At 37.5% G+C, this 21,861-nt stretch overlaps 1 protein-coding gene across 2 annotated transcripts in view; it reads left to right on the forward strand.

Moving 5' to 3' along the window:
* The window catches only part of LOC149199638 (mitochondrial inner membrane protein OXA1-like), a 145,876-nt gene that overhangs the window by 67,217 nt on the left and 56,798 nt on the right, over positions 1 to 21,861 (forward strand). For both annotated transcript variants that reach the window (XM_089402518.1, XM_089402519.1), the window contains 3 exons: positions 16,061 to 16,136; positions 16,533 to 16,664; positions 17,670 to 17,777. In XM_089402518.1, the coding sequence (XP_089258644.1) occupies positions 16,061 to 16,136; positions 16,533 to 16,664; positions 17,670 to 17,777 (316 nt within the window). The remainder of the gene's footprint in view (positions 1 to 16,060; positions 16,137 to 16,532; positions 16,665 to 17,669; positions 17,778 to 21,861) is intronic.

The following is a 21,861-nucleotide window of genomic DNA, read 5'->3' on the forward strand; positions in this document are numbered from 1 at the left end:
TAATAGCATCTACAATAGACCAAGTTCTGACACCCAATTTCGTTAGCTCATCAACACTGTCTCTTGAATATAAGTTTTATAGAGTATCAAAAAACTGCAGCAATGTCTCTCAAGCAGTTCCTTCTAAAGCTGAAGTAGGTCTTCCACCTCCAGCTATTGCAAGTACAGTTAAAAAACCACTGGTAGCAAAGAGAATTGTTGGAAATAAAACTGGTGAGCTTGATGTCAAAAAAAGCTTACAACTAAGTCAAAAGGAGGATCTTTATGATCAACAAACCAGAAGAACTTTCATCTACTACAGCAGTACAGGATGCCTCTTGCCCTTCTCGGTTCACATACATGGAGAATAATTCCAATTCAAACTCAGATTGTGGAGCACATATCTCTGGTCATGTTCCTTCATCATCTTATACATTAAAGAAACTGATCACGACTATCAACCAACAACAATCACTCACAATTCAATGTCATTGCAATATCCTTTATAAATGTGAGCAAATGAGGAGCATGCAACATAAAAGATTACAATCAGCTCACCAAACTCTTTATGCAGCAGTGGAATCAAGGAATGTCAAGCTCTGTGACATAACACTTAGCCCGTCAATTCAACATCATCATCAGAGTCTATCCATCAGCGTATTCAATCAATAATACTTGGTAATGCAAGACTTATCTCTGAAACCCTAGAATGTGAAATCATACTCCACTTCATCAATACATGTCTATAGATCAACAATGTCAGCAGTACCAACTCAATAGTTGCTTTATCATAGGCATTTACAAAGAATAATATGTCAATACTGTCATATCAAATATCTAAATCTAATCTCTGTTTAATGCAAACAGTCAACAACACTCCTTGCATCAAACAATACAATCGGTATACTCCTCCAAGGATATTATAGATCCACGCATCCAAAAAACTCTGTGGGTCCTCGAAAACCTGCCTGTGTGCCGCACTGCATATTATTCATTTCAAACACAATTTATAAGTAAAGTAGTCTCTCCAGAATCCTTGTGGAAGGCATGGGTAGATATTGCTTTTCCTCCTCTACTAACGCTGACAATGATATGTATAGTCTATACACACCCAAGTGCTTGGCAAATGTGCAAAAGTCGAGAAGAAAAACTAATGGCAGGATCATATGATAGTTTCAAATACCATTGGACAGTGCGCATTCAATATTTAAAACAACGCATTCAATATTATTGAATCGTTTCATATATCACTGTATATAACCATGCTACCAATATATATCACCGTATATATATATATATATATATATATATATATATATATATATCACTTCAAAAGCAGTTTAAATGCAGTTTGATACCACGAACGCAAATCCAAAAAAACAGATGTTTAAGAGCAGCGTTTTAAAAAAAGGAGTGTATCATTTAAGAACTTCGTGTAGCCCTTCTAAGGCGTCTGGAAGATACCTCACGCAGAAGTATCAAAAAGACAATAACATAACCAGAAATTGGGCCATAGATGAAGCTACATTGAAGTCAGGCTTCCAGAGGTTGAAAGATTTTCCACGACCTTTTTGGTTGGGTCTCTTTGTAGAGGGGACACGATTTACGACAGCAAAGTTACTTGCAGCTCAAGAGTATGCTAGATCTACAGGCCTTCCAGTGCCACGCAATCTGCTCCTTCCGCGTACCAAGGGCTTTGTTTCAGCTGTCAGCAACCTTTGGTGAACTAAAAAGATCAGATGCTGTAAGCTGCTTACGGCACAATGGACACTGTGGCTTTAGATGTTTCAATATCTTCTCAATGCACTTCTTACTAAACACATGTGAACAGATGGTTATGATAGCCTCTAATGGTGGTGATAAACATATTGGACAGTCAAAGTCATCTCCAGCGTGCAAAACTGAAAGTAATTTCTTCAGCAAATTGGGATCGCCTGAAGAATCTTCTAATTTGAAAGACGAGAACAATGACTCCACATCAGATGGGCACAACTACGCATCATCACAAATTTGACGTAGCCGTAGAATTATCTGAAGTATAGAAGAATAATTATTTAGCACGGTGCCTGAATTAATGAAGTTTTGAACCACTTTTCTGCCTTCTGTTTCTACGTTATTGTAGAGTTCACGCTCCTCATGAGACAGTTCTACCGGATGGATTTGCACATATTTAGGTGGAGAAAACTCTATTCTAGATTAAGAGAGCCGTGGAATCCATGGTTTTTCAGTGAGTAAACCCACAACATTAATACTCAAACGCATTCAACAGCGCATTCATTCAACATCGTTAATATTCAAAAAACCATTCAATAAATCAAACGTTGATACCATTGGACAGCGTTACGCATACCATTCAATATCGATCCATAACACATTCAAACTTATAACACATTCAACAGGAGCATTCAACTTCATAACGCATTCAAACTTATAACACATTCAACAGGAGCGGATTCTGGGCGTTCATCAAAACGGCTCATCATTCAACATGTCAACGTTTCAAGTACCATTTCAACGCAGATTCATCATACACCACTCAGCATTGTCAGTGATGAACCAACGCTATTCATGAAGAAATTTAACGTACAACACTTCTGAGAATGGACAAATGCGTTATGAGGCAGTGCTGGAATAAGGAAGAGGCATTTTATTTCAGATCTGAGCACAGAATAATCAATGGAGGCGCAGGTGCAAAAAACGCCCTTTTTGAAACGTTTATGACAGTCGGAGATCTGAACAGTCAGACAGAGGGGCAGCAAATTTTATGGACAACAGACACCAGCAGTAATATAATCAGGTTGCAGCTAAAATTGAGCTGAAGAAATATTCATGAAATGATCTGCACATACAGATAAGGGCCATAAAACAAATGGCTCAAAAATAATTATGCAGGGCAGGAATACCGATGCTCTGATACCATGTTAAACACACATGGGAGCAAGAACAATATGAATGATAAATCATGCAAGTACATATTTTATTAACAGGAAATATACATTTATAGTACATTGTTGTGACCGTTGGGATTCACATCCCAAGGTCTCTTGGACTCCTTTTGTCCATTCGGCTTCCACACTAACCCATTGAGGATTAGGTGTCCAACAGATATCTTCGGGGCACCATCACTCATGGGTTGAGATACACTGCCGGAGATGTGAGGCTACATGGATATTCTGATGCTGATTGCGCAGGTAGTGTGTTGGACCGAAAGAGCACTTCCGGGTGTTGCTTCTCTTTGGGATCTGCCTCGATATCTTGGATGAGTAGGAAGTAGAGGTCGGTGGCTTTGAGCACCGCTGAGGCAGAGTACATTGCTGCGAGTATGGCCTCCTGTGAGGCTGTCTGGTTGAGGAAGCTCTTCAGTGAGCTGTTTGGACATATGCTGGATACTACCATGATCCTCTGCGACAACCAGAGTGGGATTCATTTATCAGAGAATCCCGTATTTCATGATCGCTCCAAGCACATCGATATCAGGTACCACTTTATTCAGGATTTGGTACAACGAGGAACAATAAGGCTCCATCATATTGGGACTAATGAGCAGGTCACCGACATTCTGACGAAGCCCTTGGGAAAGGTCAAATTCTTGACTTTTCGAGAACGACTAGGAGTCGTGGAGAGACCCTCTTATGAGGGTCCTGTATGTTGCATACCTTGAGCTTTGGGTTTTGAAACATTCATGGGGATATCAATCTCAGCCTTCCCCTATGATACCTCGTGGCGACATGTAAGTAGGATGAGTGGTTCAACCTTCCCCTATGATACCCCGTGGCGACATGTAGGCAGGATGAGTGGTTCATCCTTCTCTTGCTGAGACATCCTATCCATGCAGTCTGGGACTCATGGGAAGTACCTCTCATCTGGCCAATGAGTAGGGAAATGAGGATAGGGACTAGAGTAGTACCGATGGACGCATCGTGTATCTACCATACTCCCTATGCTAGGATGACATTGATCTAGGACATTCTTCTCACATTATGTATGAAGATGTAGGTGCTCCAACACCTCTTTGCAAAAGAGGTATTTACAACCTGTGAGAGAACTTTTTTTGCCAATTTTGGCAAAATTCCTATGCCACCAGATGCTTCCCACCATGTGAGAACATCAAATCTGTCTCTATCTTCCATTGCATGCAAAGAACCAAACAAACCAGTGCAACATCTTCCTAATTCAAGACGTAGATTAGCACACTCCTTGTCAGGTACCAACTTGTCTAATGCTTCCATATATCCTTTAGATACCTCTGGATCTGTATGGGGTTTCTTCCTAACCCCACCCCCAGGTGCAGGTTGGCCCAACCAAGATGGAGAGTAGTATTTTGGCATAAGGATATACGCCAAGGCATGTAGTGGAGCATTAAGTTTATTCTACCATGTACACACACAATTGTGAATCAGTGTATACAAGTTGGGATCATCTTCCTTAACAATATCTTTTATTTGCTCCAATATGGTATCCATTTGCTCATACACCTCCCCAATCATTGGTTTATTTGTATCTGCAAAACGAATCATGCTATAAATGGGCTTGGTGAATTGCAATACTTGCCTTACACGTGCCCAAAACAGACCATCAGGAGCAGTGACCTCCACTTGTTCAGAACCTTGCTTGTCAGCTGCATTTGTATACCTGCCATTGTGGACTTGATACCATGCTAGCCAATGACTCTCTTACCTTCAAAAGGCGCCTGAAGGTGAGGTAATAGTTAGCAAATCTAGTCTTCGTAATCTTCAACAACTCCAATCTTGAGCGATTGTGGAAAATCCCATGGGTATTGCTATGATTTGTAATAAATTTTATCATTTGTTTGCCTCTCTTTTACAAATCACCAATCCGTTTGTATTGTTGGTTTTTGTTCTTAATACTATCATGCATCAAAAGGTTCATTCTGTGAGCCAAACACTGAGACCAAAATATGTTGGGGTATTTATCCTCAATAATTGCTCCCGTTGCCTTACAGTTAGTAGCATTATTAGTGATGACTTGGATGGCATTATATGGCCCAATACGTTCAATTGTTTCAAGTAATGGTTCTGCAATGTTGATGGTGGGCTTGAACCTTCTCTAAGTAATCATATGCTGAAAGGAAGACAACACCAATAACAGACATAGTAAGAACACTTATCAATGGCTTGCCTTTTACATTTGTCCATCCATCAGATACAATGGACACCCCATGCTCAATCCAAGAATCTATCTTTCTACTCAAAGAATGTGATATTTTGCTTTTTCATGATCAAGTCCAATGGTTCTAGCCTTGTCATACCCAAGGCTCTTGTAACCTTTGGGGGCATCATTTATGGCAGTATCCATTTCATGCCAATACGGTGAGCGAAGAACATTGAATGGTATCCCACATGAATAGAGAAATTGGTAAATTTTTGAATCCACATCATTCCTACACCCTTCGTCAAGGAAATCTAATATGGTTCTACGCCTTTAAGAGATGTTTGTTCCTATGCCTCCATATCCACTGCCATGGGAGGATGCCGAAGGAGTTCTTTGTGCATGTGATTGTGAGCTATGTTCAAAGAAACTTGTTGATTTTTTAGATTTGCATTGGGCTTCCTCCTCTTCCCTTTTATTCCTATTAGTTTATCTCCATCCCATGGCCTTTTCCCACATAGGTGCCTTATGGCATGGGTGTATGAACCTGTGTAAGTTTTGTTACAATGGCGGCATGTAAATTTAGTGGTTCCACCCCCTTTCCCTCCTTCAGGCCTAGAAACATATTTCCACATTGGGGTTTGGTCTTGTTTAGTTTTTGGGGCTTCATTAGTTCGCTCTCTTCCTCCATACCAAGGTACTCCACTCCAAGGTTTTCATCAAATCCACTATAACCGACTTCTTCATCCAGTTCTTCATCATGATCAACCCTCCTTCTTCTACTCTTCAACATCATAATAACCAAAAAAGGAACCAACAAGAAGAAAATGCCAAGCCATATAGCCATGATGTTTGAAGTTTTGAGTTTGCAAACAAATGGAGGAATGGGAATGGGAAATAGATAATTTTATCTATTTATTTAGCAATGAACATAAAAAAACAAAAATGCTAGATTAGAGTGTAGATCCTACATCTTTGGCCTTCAATCCCAAGCTCCAATCTCCCTTGCAAGCTCCTCAAGCTCCTCTCTCTTGCTCTCTCCAATGGGTGAATAATGGGAGGGGAGAGGGTCTTTTTATCCTTTTCCCCCTCCCCTCTCCATCGCCAGCCGTTGCCTCCCTCTCTTGACTGCGTGGCTTTTTTTGCGTTGACGGCAACGTTTTTTAAGAGGGGGAGCTGTTAGGAGTGATTGCTCCCCAACCGCTCCCCTTCTTAAAAAATCGCTCCCGGAGCGAAGGGGAGCGGTCAAGGAGTGATCGCTCCCTAAAAACTAGGGAGCGAATTTTTTTTAAAAGAAGCGCGCTCCCGACTAGCTCCCAAGTGGAGGTACTTATCAAAGACGCACCAGGAATAAGCGTTCCAAGACGATTCAAAAAGTTTGGAGGAGAAAGAATCATAGTAGTTACTGCAATGAGGGTGGACACTAAAGAGCCAACTGTCAGTTACTTCATGCCCAGAAAGCACCTATGAAGCAACCAGCTGGTGAAGATGTTCAACAAGCGAATCCGCCACAGGGAGATGACCCATTCACTTTGTTGAGTGAGAGGTGGTTTTACTAGATATAGTAGCTTATCATGGCCTAATTTTGTAAATCATATGGTCCAAAATGATTGTAAAAGTGATGATGTGTTTTCCATCACTTATGGAAGCAACATGATGATGCTTTGGCCTCTTTTTGGCTGGGGTATTGGTTTCTATCATGATTCTGATGTAAACATGACCAAAGAGTGTGTTATAAACTCTTGGCAGGGATGGGGATGCTTGGGTCATGATTAGTCATGAAATTGAACATGTAGTTTGCAAAGATTGTACTACAAGTTTGCAGAGGATGCAGGTGTCAGTTCATCACTTATGGCTTCGAAGAACAAAGGTGAAGGAGAAGGAAGTGTGGTCTGTCGGGGCACTTGTTGTGTAGACAAGGGAGCACAACAGAGTGCAGATTGTGTTCATGCTTTTGGAGGACCAAAAGCTCCTCAGTGGGGAGGAATGATCTAGGTGGCTCCAGAAAAGCTCAAAAATCAAAGTTCTTGGATTGAAATGAAACCAGGGTCAGATTGAAGTGCTCGTCGCAAGCTTTCCAATGACGCAAATGACACCCTTGCCAAACTAGACCCCTTGGCTAAAGTTAGCAGAGTGCTAACTAAATTTGGAGCCCAACTAAATTTGGCGAAGCCGTTAAATTTGGTGGAAATTAACGAGGCAACAATTTGGCACTTTGCGGTGACGGTTTCCAGCGGCCGGAACTAGCGAAATTGTCACCTACTTAATTTGTTTGGTAACCCCAAAAACCCGGCGGACAATTTTTTAACAATTTTTTTAAATTTATATAAATATTAAAAAAATATATTAAAGTTGGGTTGGTGGGCGGCCAAACCCCGCCAACCCTTGGTCACACCCAGATCAATGTGGTGGTAGGGCCCGCAGAGCCCTCCAACCAACGAACCCTCCGCATTACCTCATATTTATATATTATATATTGACCGCGGCCGGCAAGAGTCGAACCCTCGCTGATTGTCAGCGCCACATAACCGTACCGCCATATATATATATATTATATACCATGCCAACTGTTAACCAACAATCACCACATGACAGAGCCAACATGGCTCGAACCCTCGTCCACTGGGTGGCTGGCTTGCTTGTTGCGGTGGCTCTACTCTCCAAAATATAACGCGCTTCAAAAAGAAACAAAACACGTCAATAACTAACGTACCAATTCGGGAGCTTGCGGGGTTTGACCCCAGGCAGGTGTTATAACAACGGACACTATTACCATTAGCCCATGAGCCAATGCTTTGTAAGGACCACTCGATTTTGTTATACTTAAAAATTCTCATTCGCTGGGCAACGGGGAGTAGGAGACGGAGCGGAGACCAAGAGCAGCAGGGTGGAACCTTGACATAGTGACCAAGGCGGAATCATGCTTGGGACGAAATTCAAGGAGAATATTCTTTGATGAGGTGGAGGAATCTTAGGTTTCCTTGAAGAGTGATTGTTGACAGAGGCGGAATGATGCCGATTTTATACTCATTTTACTCAGAATTTCGCAAGGAGCATGATGGTGAGATCAGATTTGTCATCTGAGTAGTAGAATTTCAATCAGCCTACAGAACAAAATCTTCTTGGAATCTAGAGGAATCTTTGAGATTCCTTGGGGGCTCGAAATTGACAGTGTTAGAACTAGACCGACTTTATACTCATTCTTCTCAGTTTTTCGCAAGGAACGTGATGGTGTGATCAGATATTTCATCTCAGCAGCCGAATTCCAGTGAACTCGTGAGAAGGAATCTTTGGGGAATCTTTAAGATTCTCAGGGGTCCAAATTTTGACCGAAGTAGAAAGGGGTCGAGTTTACAGTCACTTTTCACGATTTTTCGCTAGGAATTGAACGGTGTAGTCCATTTCTTTAGCAGAGGTGTGCATTTTCAGGCCATCCCTAGAAGTGGAGGTATAAGGTGTCTTTTGTACATGCATGTAATTTGATTTCGCTGAAAATTAATGAAAGAGGCCTCCCCACATTGAGCAGGGCCCAAAGACGTAACCCACACTGGGTGAACTCCGTTATCAACTTGTTTGTGTCTTTGCTTCACATGTTTGTCTTTTATTTCGACCACTTTTATGTGTATGCATCTTATGGTTACATGCCCTTTTAAAACAATTCTGTATGAATCTTTGAAGGGAAAAGATCCGGATCACTGATAGTCAACATGGTATAGAAAATCATAAGTACTACTGCCCAACTTGAACCCTGTTTGCACAAATTCGGTGGCCTTGTGCAAGTACCGATAAACTGATCTCTACACGTATGCTGAGCTTTCTCTTTAACGAATACTCCTTGGGAAGCATCCTGATCCCTGCAAGTGTCTCTATATAAGTCAACATAAGACCTTTGACTGCAACCAACAATCAACAACAATGTTAAATCATTTTTGGTTGAAAATGTTGGGCCACCTTTGTTGCTTACTGCCCCATATTTCTCCTCAACAGGTGCTTCTGAAAATTCTGAAACAATGTTTCCATTACTGCTATTTTGCCCAGTGTAGCTGCAAACCTCCAATCTCCTGGCAGGTTTTTCTTCCACATTTTTATCTGAATCATTATTTCCCTTGGGGCTCACTTCAACTTTTGCTTTTTGATCTTGAGTTGCTGCTTTTTCATCTGTAGATCTGCAACTTATTTTATCCTTTGCCGCCATTGATGATGCCCATGTTTCGATTCAATCTACCAATCTTGTGAAATTCTTGTTAGAATCCTCAATTTTTCTATTGTAATCTTACAAGATCTTCAAACCTTTTGGCAACTTTTGCGAGCAATTTCTCTTGCTGATTTGGAATTTATTTATTTATTTATTATTTAAATAACCCTTTAGGCTGGTACGAAAACCAGCTTTGATGCTACAGTGATATCCCCCCTTAAATATTCAATACTATTTCTAAGAAATTCCTTCAAGAAATTTTCTCGTAAACCATTGACAAAATAAATTGCAAATAAATATCCCCTTTTAAATTATGATAATTTCTAGACAACTTCTTCAATGAAAATACACCATAAAAATTTGCTAGAAACAAATAAAATTGCTGGCCTTTAAATTACCAATTCAGAAAATTGGAGAGAAAATAAGGCAAAAACCCCAATTTATTTATTAAATAATCTTGAGAGGGGATTACATCAATAATTCTCAGGAAAACCTGGTACTAGAAACTTTACTAGTTACCTTTGGATTCCACGTGATCTTCAAACCCCAATAACTGCCTTAATCTAATTCAATCTTCATAAATTCGGCCTCCTCCAGTGACATGCTATGAGATAACACAACCTCCTCTTTTCTCCTGATGAACACTACTGAAGAACCTGAAGTGGTTTTCCCTCTTGACTAGCTAGGGTGGAATCTTTCACCACCAAAACTAATCGCCACCAGCTAGGGTGTATAATTTCAACACCGAAACTGGGAACTATACAAGGGTTTCCCCTCACATGGTAAGCTAATAAAGCTCCCAATTCCAACTCACAATAATCGAAATCATCATGTCTTCAAATGATCCCTTGGCTTCCTTTTATTGTGATGGCTGTTAGAATGCCATGGGTCAAAACCATGGGACTTCTGTAAACCATGGGTCCTTTCCTTCTTTTAATAAAGTGACATTTTTTTAAGGTTTATTCTTTAATTATTTTTAAGTCACTTAATAATCACCTTTATTAATTTAATTGCTCAATCTGACCTTAGAGATGACGTTAAATAATTAAAGTAGTTAGTTGGTCTTTTGTTCTCGGAAAGGAACATTACACTTCTCTCCTTCTGGGTCTTGAAACGTTGCACTCTAAAGCGAAGACATTACTGTGAGAGCTGATGTACCCCAGAGCTAACAGAGCACCTTAGGCTGGGATTGCAACTACTCGATGGATGTTTCCCTATATCTAAGGAGATGATGATGATGACTTGGGACCCCTTTAGAGGGGATGATGCATTGCTCAACACGTTGACATCATGCCCTAGCCCCGTGACGTCCCCTTGATGGGGCTTGGATTGATAACATGGGCTTGGTTGAGGATGGCGTTTTGGATGATGGAGCCTTGCTTGATGATTGGACACCAATTGATGAGGAGATATGACTTTTGGGATAATATATGCCCTCTTGAGTCATCCATGGCACCTTTTGATGAGAGACACATCTTTTGGAGGATGGCGTCACCCTTGGAAGGATTTTAGCTTATGTTTGTGTTGACTGTTAAATGAGGCTTATTCTTATGTTTTATCATTGAGTTAGCTATCTTTGGGGGTCAGTTTGTAACCTATCCTACTTGTAATTGTGATTAATTATTATTTTAGGGCTTCTGTCTGTTTTTAGAGCGACTTGGTTGCCCTCATATAAATAGAGGGAAGACGATTTCTCTTGGATCATTGGCACACACACTTGGAGCTCGATGCACACTAGCTAGTCTTATCTCTCTTGCTCACTATGGAGCACTAGTTGAGCAAATTGGCTCGGAGAGGATATTTTGATTGGATGGTTCCTCTCTTGGATGATGATTGGTGATTCTATGGCTTTGTGCTAATTTATTGTAAGTATCTTCTTCCATCTTGTACTTGTTGAAGAATTAGGGTTTTAATGAAATTCTCACCAAAATGTTGTCGAATGTTTTATTGCTCTAGCATCTTCTTGAATAAGATTTTCATCAAGTTTCTCTTGGGTAAGCTAAGTGTAGTTTCCTCCCTTTCAATCTCCAAAGAAGATGGAATGACACTAGGGTTTAAGGATTTGAGAAACACAATGTTGTCTCTCTGTTTCCTTGAAATCACTTCCATCGGTCCTCTTCCATAGAATTATAGCCCTAGACTCCATTAACCCCTTGATTGAGAAAGGCACTATTCCTATCTCTTGTGCCAATCGATAAAATAAAAAAATAAAACCCTAAATTTTTCTTTTTTATGTTTTCTATGGTAAATTATGTTAGGTTATAGCAAAATCAGCATTTTCACCCTTTTTTGCCTTGGACCATATTGTCCTAGGGTTAAAATTTGTATGCATTCATTTGGAAAGGAAAAAATGTCACTTTACATACATTTTTCAGCCATTCGTTAGGGTTGACGTCAAGGGTTTCTATTGCTGTTATATGTGTTTTCAGCTATTGAAAATTGCTGTAATTTCTTTTCTAATTTACTCATTGATCATAGATTCTAGAGTTGTTTCTTTGTTGCTGTTATAAATATTTGCATGCTGTAAATTCGCTGGTTGGAACCCTAGTTTATGACAGCAAAGTATATTTTCTTGATTGCATGTCTTTGGGTACCTATTTGAGCCTCTTTTGGTTTGACTAAGCCTCTAGATTTAGCCATAGGGACCTTTGAACACACTTTCTTGAAAATATACCTTAAATTTCTATAAACCCCAAAAATCACATATTTATTCATGGCTGAATGTTGTAGTAGAATTCTTAGGGGGTATTTAGCTTAAATCATTTGAGTTAATTAATCCTTAAGATATATTGGGGAAGCCTCCCTTATGGGGATTGTATTCAACCACAGAGAGGGGAATAGTTGCTGAGGTGATAGTGACAACTAATAGTTTTATTGCTCTCAACCTATATTGGTTAGTGAGGCTTTGCACAAGGTGCTATATTTTGTAGCAGTAGTTTCTATAGTATATGTTTATATTATCTTATTCCTAAATTGAAGTATCAAAATAGTTGAATGTGGTTGATTAAGTGAAAAAGGTTTATTAAATATAAAAATAGGCCTAAGTCAAGGGAAGTAAAATAAAGGTTCCAATTTGAATTTGAAAAGGAGAGAATTCAAAACCTCAAATCCATATGATTTATATAAGTAGCATATTATAAAGTTGATTTAGCGTTAAAATATTCTCTATATAACAACCATAGTGATATTGATGGAAACAACTATGATTTCCACAAATTATACGACATTCCGGACTAAATTTCTTTTTTGTGCAATGGAGTTCAAGTATTTGTTGACCTTTAAAAGTAAAAATGTCCTTTATCACAATGGTCGGACACTATTTTACTACAAAGGAATATTTAGGTCGCAAAAATGTCCTTTATCACAATGGTTGGAGACTATTTACTACAAAGGAATATTTAGGTCGCAAAAATGCAGAAATTTAAGTCACAAATTAAGAAATTAGATGTGGATTAGCAAAACATTGACAAAGTGAAAGAGTATCACATCAATGAATTCAAGATCTCAAGAAGAAATTTGACAAGGAATTATCAAAGAAAGATGAAGAAACTTCTCGTTTAAATAAACATAATTAAAGCTTGGTTGCACAAATCAAGAAGTCGAGAAGAAGTCTCAACATGAAAAGTTGGAGCAACTTATCATTAAGGAATTATTGACAGATAAAAAAACAATGACAAACCTAGTTGAAATAGAGAAGGCATGTTAAAATTGGCAACTAGGGCCAAACTCCATGTGGGTCACATCATTTATGGCAGTTGATATTTTTCTTGGATTCCTCTCATCGAGAGGTGTAGGATTGATCTAACGATCATCCGATTCCGACATGTATTCATGGAGATATGAATTTATTTGTATTTCTTGACAATTTGTCAAGGTCAGCCAGCAAGCAAAATAGTGTTTTACACCCCCAGCTTATCCTCAATGTGGCATATAAGAAGAGGAGACCTTGAGGCATTATGACACTCATCTCACCATCTCATTCCTCTCTCTCCTAGTCTCTTGGGTATGCGTAGGAGGAGGAAGACACTCACACGTGGGAGAAGGAAGGACGTAGGTCTGTTTTAGGGCAGTGTTGACCTAGGGCTGACCGTGGAGCAGCAGGGCTATATTATGCATGTGTTGACCAGTGAAGAGGAGGTTTGACTGTGTTCTTGGGTTGGGCAGCCTCTCCTAGGCTAGCCGCATTGCTGGGCAGCCAAACGCTGGCCTGTTTGACCATGGATTTGACCAGTGTTGACTGGTTAGGGCTGACCGCAGAGCTGCAGTTACATTGACTGCTGTTTGACCATATTTTGTAGACTGTTTTGGGCCGCTTACTATTGCTGTTGGAGGCTGAGCTCTCCTAGGTTGACTTGAGGTCATTTGGGAGCTGTTTGACTAGCTTTGACCTTGCTGATTAGGATTGTATTGCTGCTGTTGTAAAATCACAGATTTGTGATATTGTACTATCTCTCTGTGTGTGCTGAATTATTGAAGAATATAGAAGAATTGATCAAAGGGTTTCCCCGCATTGGGGTTTGTCTCTAGCTGGTGCCACATCTTGTGTCTCTTCTTGGCTTGTCTTTTGTTGTTTACATTTATGTTCTATCTGTATTTTATTATTATGTTGATATGATTGCAATACTGGAAATTGATATTGGGCTAATAAGAAGATTTGAAGTAAATTGCCCTTAAGCATAGAACATACCATAATTTAACAAGGCATCAAATGTAAACATCTATACCTTGGAGAAAGGAACCAACATAGATCCAATCGTTACCATAAATCATAATGACGCTTATGTTGGAATGCTATCAACTGATAAATCACGAAAAGTGACAAATGATAATGTTCCGGCACTGAAATCAACACAATAGATAAAAGAATGCCTTATTGTCATCCAATTCATAAGTCATCATGATCAATTACACAATCCATATAAATATAAGCAATATTCTTAATACATATGGAAGAACCATAATTCTGAATTAGAGTGGGAATGAAATCAACACCTTGCTCGGATAAAGAAACAATAACAAACACAGTTGAAATAGAGAAGGCATCAAACGTAAAAATCTACACCTTGGAGATAGGAACCACTATAGATCCAATCGGTATCATAAATCATAATGACACTTTTGCTGGAATATTAGCAACTGACAAATCACGAAAACTTAAAAGTGACAATTGATAATGTTCCCTCACTGAAATCAACACGAGATAAATGGATGCCTTATCGTCATCCAAATCATGATTCATGGTGACCAATTACACAACCCATATAAATATAAACAATATTCTTAATACATTTGGAAGAACCATAATTCTGAATTAGAGTGGGGATGAAATCAACACCTTGCTTGGAGGCATAAGATGAGAAGTTATGCCTAAACAATTGATTAACAAAAAGTTCCAGCGAAGATTGAACTAGGATGGATCGATCCATGTACAATGCAATAGATTTGTTCAACCCTTCAAAGTTCATACCGTTTCATTTATTCGACCATCATAGCTTCAACAACAAAGAATTAGGAGGTGTTGTAGGCCAAAAACGAAAGCTTATTATTTTTCCAAAAATGCTTGGAGGACAACGCATATAAGTGTATTGTTGCAAGGTTCATTGTGTCAACTTAATTCATTCATTAACAATTAATACTAATATTTATATCCTATATGGATTTCAACTCCTTGCCCTTCTTATCTTGGATATTCTGTCTATGAACTATTGTTCATTTCAGTTGTATGCAGACTTGAGTAGTCTACCAGGTTCTGTACTGAACAATTGGCACATCTTTGTCTTGAGCCGCACTTTGTGACTTTTAAGGCGCTGCGCTTTTATCTTGTCTAGATCCAGGTTCTCTCTTGTTTGTTTGTTGATATTTGTATATCTTTTCCAATGTTAGTATTTCTTTATTTTTCCTTAGTGTTCCAGATGCTCCCATTGTCCATGGATCACTGATTTTACTTTCTAGTCCTGTTGACAATTTTCTGGTCATTTGTGGAGATTAACAAAATTATCTCATCTTATCTTATCAACGTGCATCTTCTCTCTTCCTCGTCTCTCTACAAAACACTGATAGTTCTATTGAAGGGTGTCTGCTCGGTTTCTCTGTGCTTGTATTTCCTGGGGTGATTTGGATTATTTATCATTTTTTCTCTTTCTGCAATTCCCAGCTTTTGCTGTGCCATCAGATTGCTTGCCCTCATGTTTGATATTTGTGGCCTTTGTGTCTGTGATTGAATTTGTTAACCTTTTGAATTCTCTACTTTAACTTTTGAACTTGTTAACTTTTTTTTTTCTTAACTTTTCCTATTTAAAAATAAATAAATTTTTCTAAATTGCAATTGATCTTCAAGATAATTTTTTAAAACTCTCAAAAGTACAAGAGTATTTCTTAATCCATAATTAACTCACATTTACTTTACAACACAGTTCATTTGCAAGCTTAAGTAATCATTGGTGATTACTTTGGGAAGATTGATTCATCTAGACTTATGTTTTGTTTTAGATGTGGATAGACTTTGGTGTCATTAACAGAATATTTGTTTTCTTCTTTTTTCAATGTTGTAGAGACACAATTTTTCTATGATTGTTAATTAGAAGTAAGATAGTTTAATCATCGTGTAAAAATATGAAATCAGAAATAGACGACAAACTTGTACCCATTTCAGGTCCTTGTTTTTCATTTAGGTTTTATAGAGGTGTATATGTTTTATGCTAGACTGAGAAAGATTAAATGCCATTTTCTTCAAATATTTTCATTACTTCAAAGTTGTGCCTGTGATGTCTTCTGCAGATACAATGTTACCCCATTTACGCCAATGAAAGGGATATTAATTCAAGGCCCCGTCTTCATAAGCTTTTATTTGGCTGTAAGTTTTATGGATAAGAATCCCTTTGCAGCAATTTTTTGATAGTTAATTATATCAAAATACTACATGGTGAAGCCATTAAGAAAGGAATCTTTGGTGGAAACCATGTATAGGGCTGTTTTGGTCACTTTGTACACACACACATATATATATATGTTCTATGAAAGAGAAGGAAACACTATCTAGATCATTTTTTCAGTATCTTTGAATATTCCTTAGATATTGGATTTGGGATTGGCATGTCTGGTAGAAAATTATACTGAAGATACATCAATTATTTTTTCATTATTGATTTAGATGTTGTCAGATAAATGATATTTTCCAAGAACTGGGGCATGTTCAAGGAATGTCAAAATGAGTCGTAATTTGGTGCTATCTGGTTTGTTATAATTACAGATTACGAACATGGCAGCCAATGTTCCATCCTTTAAAGAAGGTGGTGCGCTTTGGTTCCAAGATTTGAGTACCCCAGACAGTCTATACCTTCTCCCTGCATTGACGGCATTAAGCTTTTTGGCAACTGTAGAGGTATAGCTTCTTTATTCCAAAGCAGAATTAAAAAGAGGGGGACAAGATTAGTCTTTCTTTTCACTTGCTTGATTAGATGATAGTTTTGAAATGAGATGGTAAAACTGTATTTCCACTTTTGCTCCAAAATGTTATTTATCTAAGAGATGGTTCTAGTCAATCACACTTTCATAGGAAATATCACCGGGAATTTTATAAGAAATAGTTCTTGAAACATGAGTTCAATTGTCTCCTTAGCTGCCTGGTGTCTCTAACCAAGTATTGCTGAAGTTAGTTAGTAAGATTCCATTTCTCGTTATTATATATAACATTTGTGTCAGATATATTCACATTTTTTTTCCATGTATTGCATTTTCCGGGGAAACCCACTGGGCACTTCCCCTCTCTCCGTGGATGGTACCCAGCGTAAAACCTGATTCTGTAGAAGCTTGAAGCTTTGCCATGTCACTGATGGGGATAGAAGCTGCGTTGGGAGAAAAACAATCCATCAGACAACCACTCAGGCTAGACCAAATTGACTTGAACCATGTGTTCCCTTTTCTTCTAAAACATTTTTTGAATCCACTTTCTCTTTTTGAGGGTGAAAGTATTCAGAAGGATTAGTTCTCTTATTAGTTATTATGTTTCTAACTTTCATATTTATCGTTCGTTTGCCTCCTTCCTTTCCAATTTTGGCTTCCAATTTGGATTTAAAGGTTTCACCTGTTTGATTAATTTAAGTTGAATGGATGAAGACAATGAAGTGAATGTAGAGCTGTAATTGTCTATTTTCTATCGTACTCTCAGGACTTAGAAATTCTTTATATATACCTTGTTTTTCTTCGTTGACAAATTTATACATAGCATTTTATCTGCAAACAAGAAGGAAAAAATTGGGACATATGAGGCTATTTGATAGAAAAGTAGGAAATCTACTTTGCTGTTCTTTATGTTTGCTAAGTGAAATCTAAAATTTTATATGCTGAACATTTCAAACTGATTGTTGTTGTTATTTTCTGCTAACAGCTAAATATGCAAGAGGGATTAGAAGGCAATCCTATGGCAAATAAAATGAAGATGTTCTCTCGATTCATTGCTCTTATGACAGTGCCTATAACAATGAATTTCCCGAAGGTATTTTAATTTAAATATTTTGCAAGCAGGATATTTTTTGGGTTATAACCATTTGAAGTTAAAAATTATACAATAGATAAAAAGACAAATACTTCACGCAGTATAATTTGCCATATAAAGATAATTGGAACTCTTTCTTGCAGTGCCTTGAACTAACTCCAAAAAAATAGAAATTGGTTTTGGTGTTGTTTATTACATGTCTTGATGGCAGATAGAGCAACTGAGATTATAATCTCCAAACCAAGCTCTAGTAGAACAGTAGTAACCAAGTCTTTTACCTTTTTGACATCATAACATCTTGACTTGTAACATCATAGCTGTGTATAGGGTGGTTGATTAGAATGTAGTATTAGTTTCAATCTCAATATGGAAATGTAGTCACCTTAGGCTCTGATTTTAAATATCACACCAATTTTAATATTATTTATTTCACACTTTTGAGCCCTTGGTTCCAATGACCAAGCTTATATCTTGAAGTATCTCAAATCACCTCTCCGAAATACTTATAGTTGTATTGCCTTTATCGTTGTGGTTTTATTGAAGAATGGTTGTAGTACATTGACTGATCTTAGTGTTGATTGATAGATCTGTGTTGCTTAATCACATTATTCTACTAGGCTAGCATGAACATCGTTGGTTAATTTTCTTTCATGGCCATATAATCTTACATGCTTGTTGCATTGTCTTCCTGGACCATGTTGGTTTACCTTTCTTAGTTGATTAGACTTATTTGTTTAAAAGTCTGTTAGAAGACATGAGAGTATATGATAAACCTCTCTATTTAGTGACAAACTCTTTTAAGGATTGAGAAACAACGCTAGAATTATTTTTTTGGGTAGATCCTATGAAGGATTCTAATTTATTGAAACTTTAGTGGTTGATTTCCAAGTACTGTTAAGAAATGGCAAGAGCGAGACAAGATAAGCAAATTGGTGGAAAAGTCTTAAGCCATTGTATTTCACTGTATTGATCTCAAGATGTGACTTTATAATACATCAATTGATCTTCTAGATCTCACTGACAACTCATTAGTGGATCATGATAACACCTCATCAAGACAAGGATTGCAACTCATGGTCTCGGACTTTGTGATTGTCTAGGGACTCACAGTCTAACATTTCCCCTCTCAATCACAAGTCTGAATAATTGTACAACACCTGTACCAATAAATTTTGTCATCTTCAATCTGAAATTGTTGAACTGAGCTTTTATGGAGATTTGCTTGAAAAGCAGCCAATATCTGAATATCTGGAAGTGAATAGCTGCTATGTCTGAACATTTCCGTTGAATAATTGAAATGATTGTTGAGGAGACCAGTTAATATGTTACGAATAAAAAATATATATAAATATAAATAATTGTAATAATGATTAGTTAGTTAATAATTAGTTAAACAAAGAGGCATGTCTCGACTCTCTACAGACATGCCTGTTTGTGAAAGGGTACTTACCTGGCTATATATATAGGGCCTTCACTCTCATTGTATCATCATTCTTATTCACACATGTAGTCTTCTGGAGTAATTAATCTGAAGAAGGTACTTTGATTGCTTCATTTGGTATCAGAGCCATTCGATCCTCTGGCAAACTCAACCATTGCACAAGAGTCTCGTTCTCTGATCTAGGTCTTTGGCCATAAAAATCGTCAACTTTGTTGCCGTCGTCACTGAAGCATTCGCTACACAAAAATTGGAGCTTCTCCATTTTGCAATCAAAGGCCTTTGGCCATTATTTAAAAAAAACTTATAAATATATAAAAAAAGCAAAGAAATTATTAAAAATAAAAAAATATTACAAAAATAAAAAAATCCAAAAAGAATTATTAGAAAAACTAAAAATTAAAAACAAAAAATAAAAAACATCCAAAAGAAATATGAAAAATATATTAAAAATAAATAAATAACAAAAATAATATATCCTTATCACTATTTATTCTTTCTTAGTTGCTCTTCTTTCATCATTATTCTCATATCCTGATGATGGATCCCATTTGGGATTTGAAACGTTGGTATAAAAATGTTCAAACTGTGGATTCTCTGGTCAATGATTCAAAAAAATAAATAATATAGTCCTTGTGGCCATAGTCGCTGCCACAACGAACCACTGGATTGACGAACTGCCGTCCCAGTAAATAGTCACACATAGCCCGCCGTTCGCAACCACCATTACTTTCAACCACAATCGTAACCGCTTCACAATATATGTTATCGATTGCACAGTGTCGCGAATGCCCTCCATACATAGTTTTTCGACTATTGCCCATTTTCCACTGCTGCACACACATTTTTGGTCAACGCTTGAAGTCTAATCATTTGGTTCACATTAGTACCAATTGTGTGCCCCACTGCAACCTCTTACTTCGACACCGCAATACACTTGTTTTGATCTTATTCTCACCATTGCTGTTGCTGCTCGCTTTTCCTCAACATGCCCATGCCATCTGTGGCTGTTGCCATTATTGTGGACGTCTACCACCGTATACACACGCTTCCACCGTTGTTGCCCGACTGTTGATAGTCAGCGACCACCTTTTATGCCACAATACACATATACAATTATTGTTCAAGAAAAATTGACTAAAAGCTACAATAGAGCAAAACTCAAATCTACAAATCATAAACTCAAAAAATTATTAGATGACCATTCACGGAAGGGACAAGGGGTTCATTCGTATTGTTCCGACAAATTAAATCCTCATAACACATTTCCTTAATTTGTGAGCAAGGGTAATTTTAAAGAGTTTACAACATTTTTGAAAAAGTTATAAAGGTATTGTTATTAAGGATTAAATTAAAAAAAGGGTTAGGAAGTATAATCCTCTACTCTTAAATATAAAGGAAGTTTGAATATAATTTAAAATTAAAACCAAAAAGAAGAAGCAGTAGTTAGAGTTATAAAAAAAATAGTTAAAATTATCAAGGAAATTATAGAGTTAAAAAGGGTGAATTTGAAGAAAGTTCATTTCAGCAAAATGGCATCTAGTTCGAAAATAAAGGAAGGAAGATTTTTTGGAACCTCACGTTGCGCTGCTCCAGTGCTATTCAGAATTAAAGGGACTCTTGCAGGAAAATATGTTATTATTTCTATCTCTCCCACTGAAGGGAAATATTATATAAACTCTAACCTTGCTAACCAATTGGTGATTCCAGAGTCTAACATAATTGAGAGTTTAGACTGCTTGGGTAGAAAACAATATGACATAACTGAATTACAATTAAACATTGGCGATTATACTTTTATATCACAATTCTCTGTTCAATCTCTATGGAGTGATCTAGGTGACATTGTTTTGGGCTCACCTTGGATGGAAACCCTAGGTTCCTTTATTCTAAATACAAAAAAAAAGTTTTTGACATTTTCTCACAAAAAGAAAAAAATAACGCTACAAGATGTTACTTTGAAGCTAGATTCAGTGATGCCAAAGGACATACAAGAAATCTCAAAAGTAATTCTTCAAGAAAGTAAAAAAGCGATGAAAAATATGCAGAAGGAAGTTGACAAAAATCACCGCTGACAAGAATGAGGAAGTTTCTCGACTTAGAGACCATAGTGAAAAATTACTAACACAAATTAAGAATCTTAAGAAGGATAAGAAGTTCCGGGCAACAACTTGTTGAAAAGAAAGCGTCGAAATCTTCAAATGTAGAAATTCAAGTTGAAGAAAAAACGAACATTTATCCAATGAATATGACAACTCAAGAAGAAGAAAAGTTAGTTGAAGGAAAGACACACTTAGATGTTGCAGTTCAGATGATAAACATCTCAAGTGATGGTTTTGTAACCAACTCAACCACATTGTCACCTGAAGTAAATCAAAAAATTTCCACACACTTAATAAGGGAAAGTCAAACCAACAAAGTTCCCTATTGACATCTGAATCATGAGAGTAGACAACTCAACAATGCTACGTATCAAGACTATTCAGAACAGAAACAACAAACTGATGTTCCAAAGAATATTGATGTACCTTTAGTCCAATCTTATGATGACAATTCGTTACAAAATTCCAGTGATCAGAATATTCCACAGAAGATTAATCTAGGATGGTCTGATCCCTTCTCAGTGAGACAATTTTATTTGTGACT

The sequence above is a fragment of the Pinus tabuliformis genome, chromosome 2_1 (assembly GCF_031772625.1).
Source record: "Pinus tabuliformis cultivar Carrire ecotype Pingquan chromosome 2_1, CPIR1, whole genome shotgun sequence".
In the NCBI taxonomy this organism is placed as follows: Eukaryota; Viridiplantae; Streptophyta; class Pinopsida; order Pinales; family Pinaceae; genus Pinus; species Pinus tabuliformis.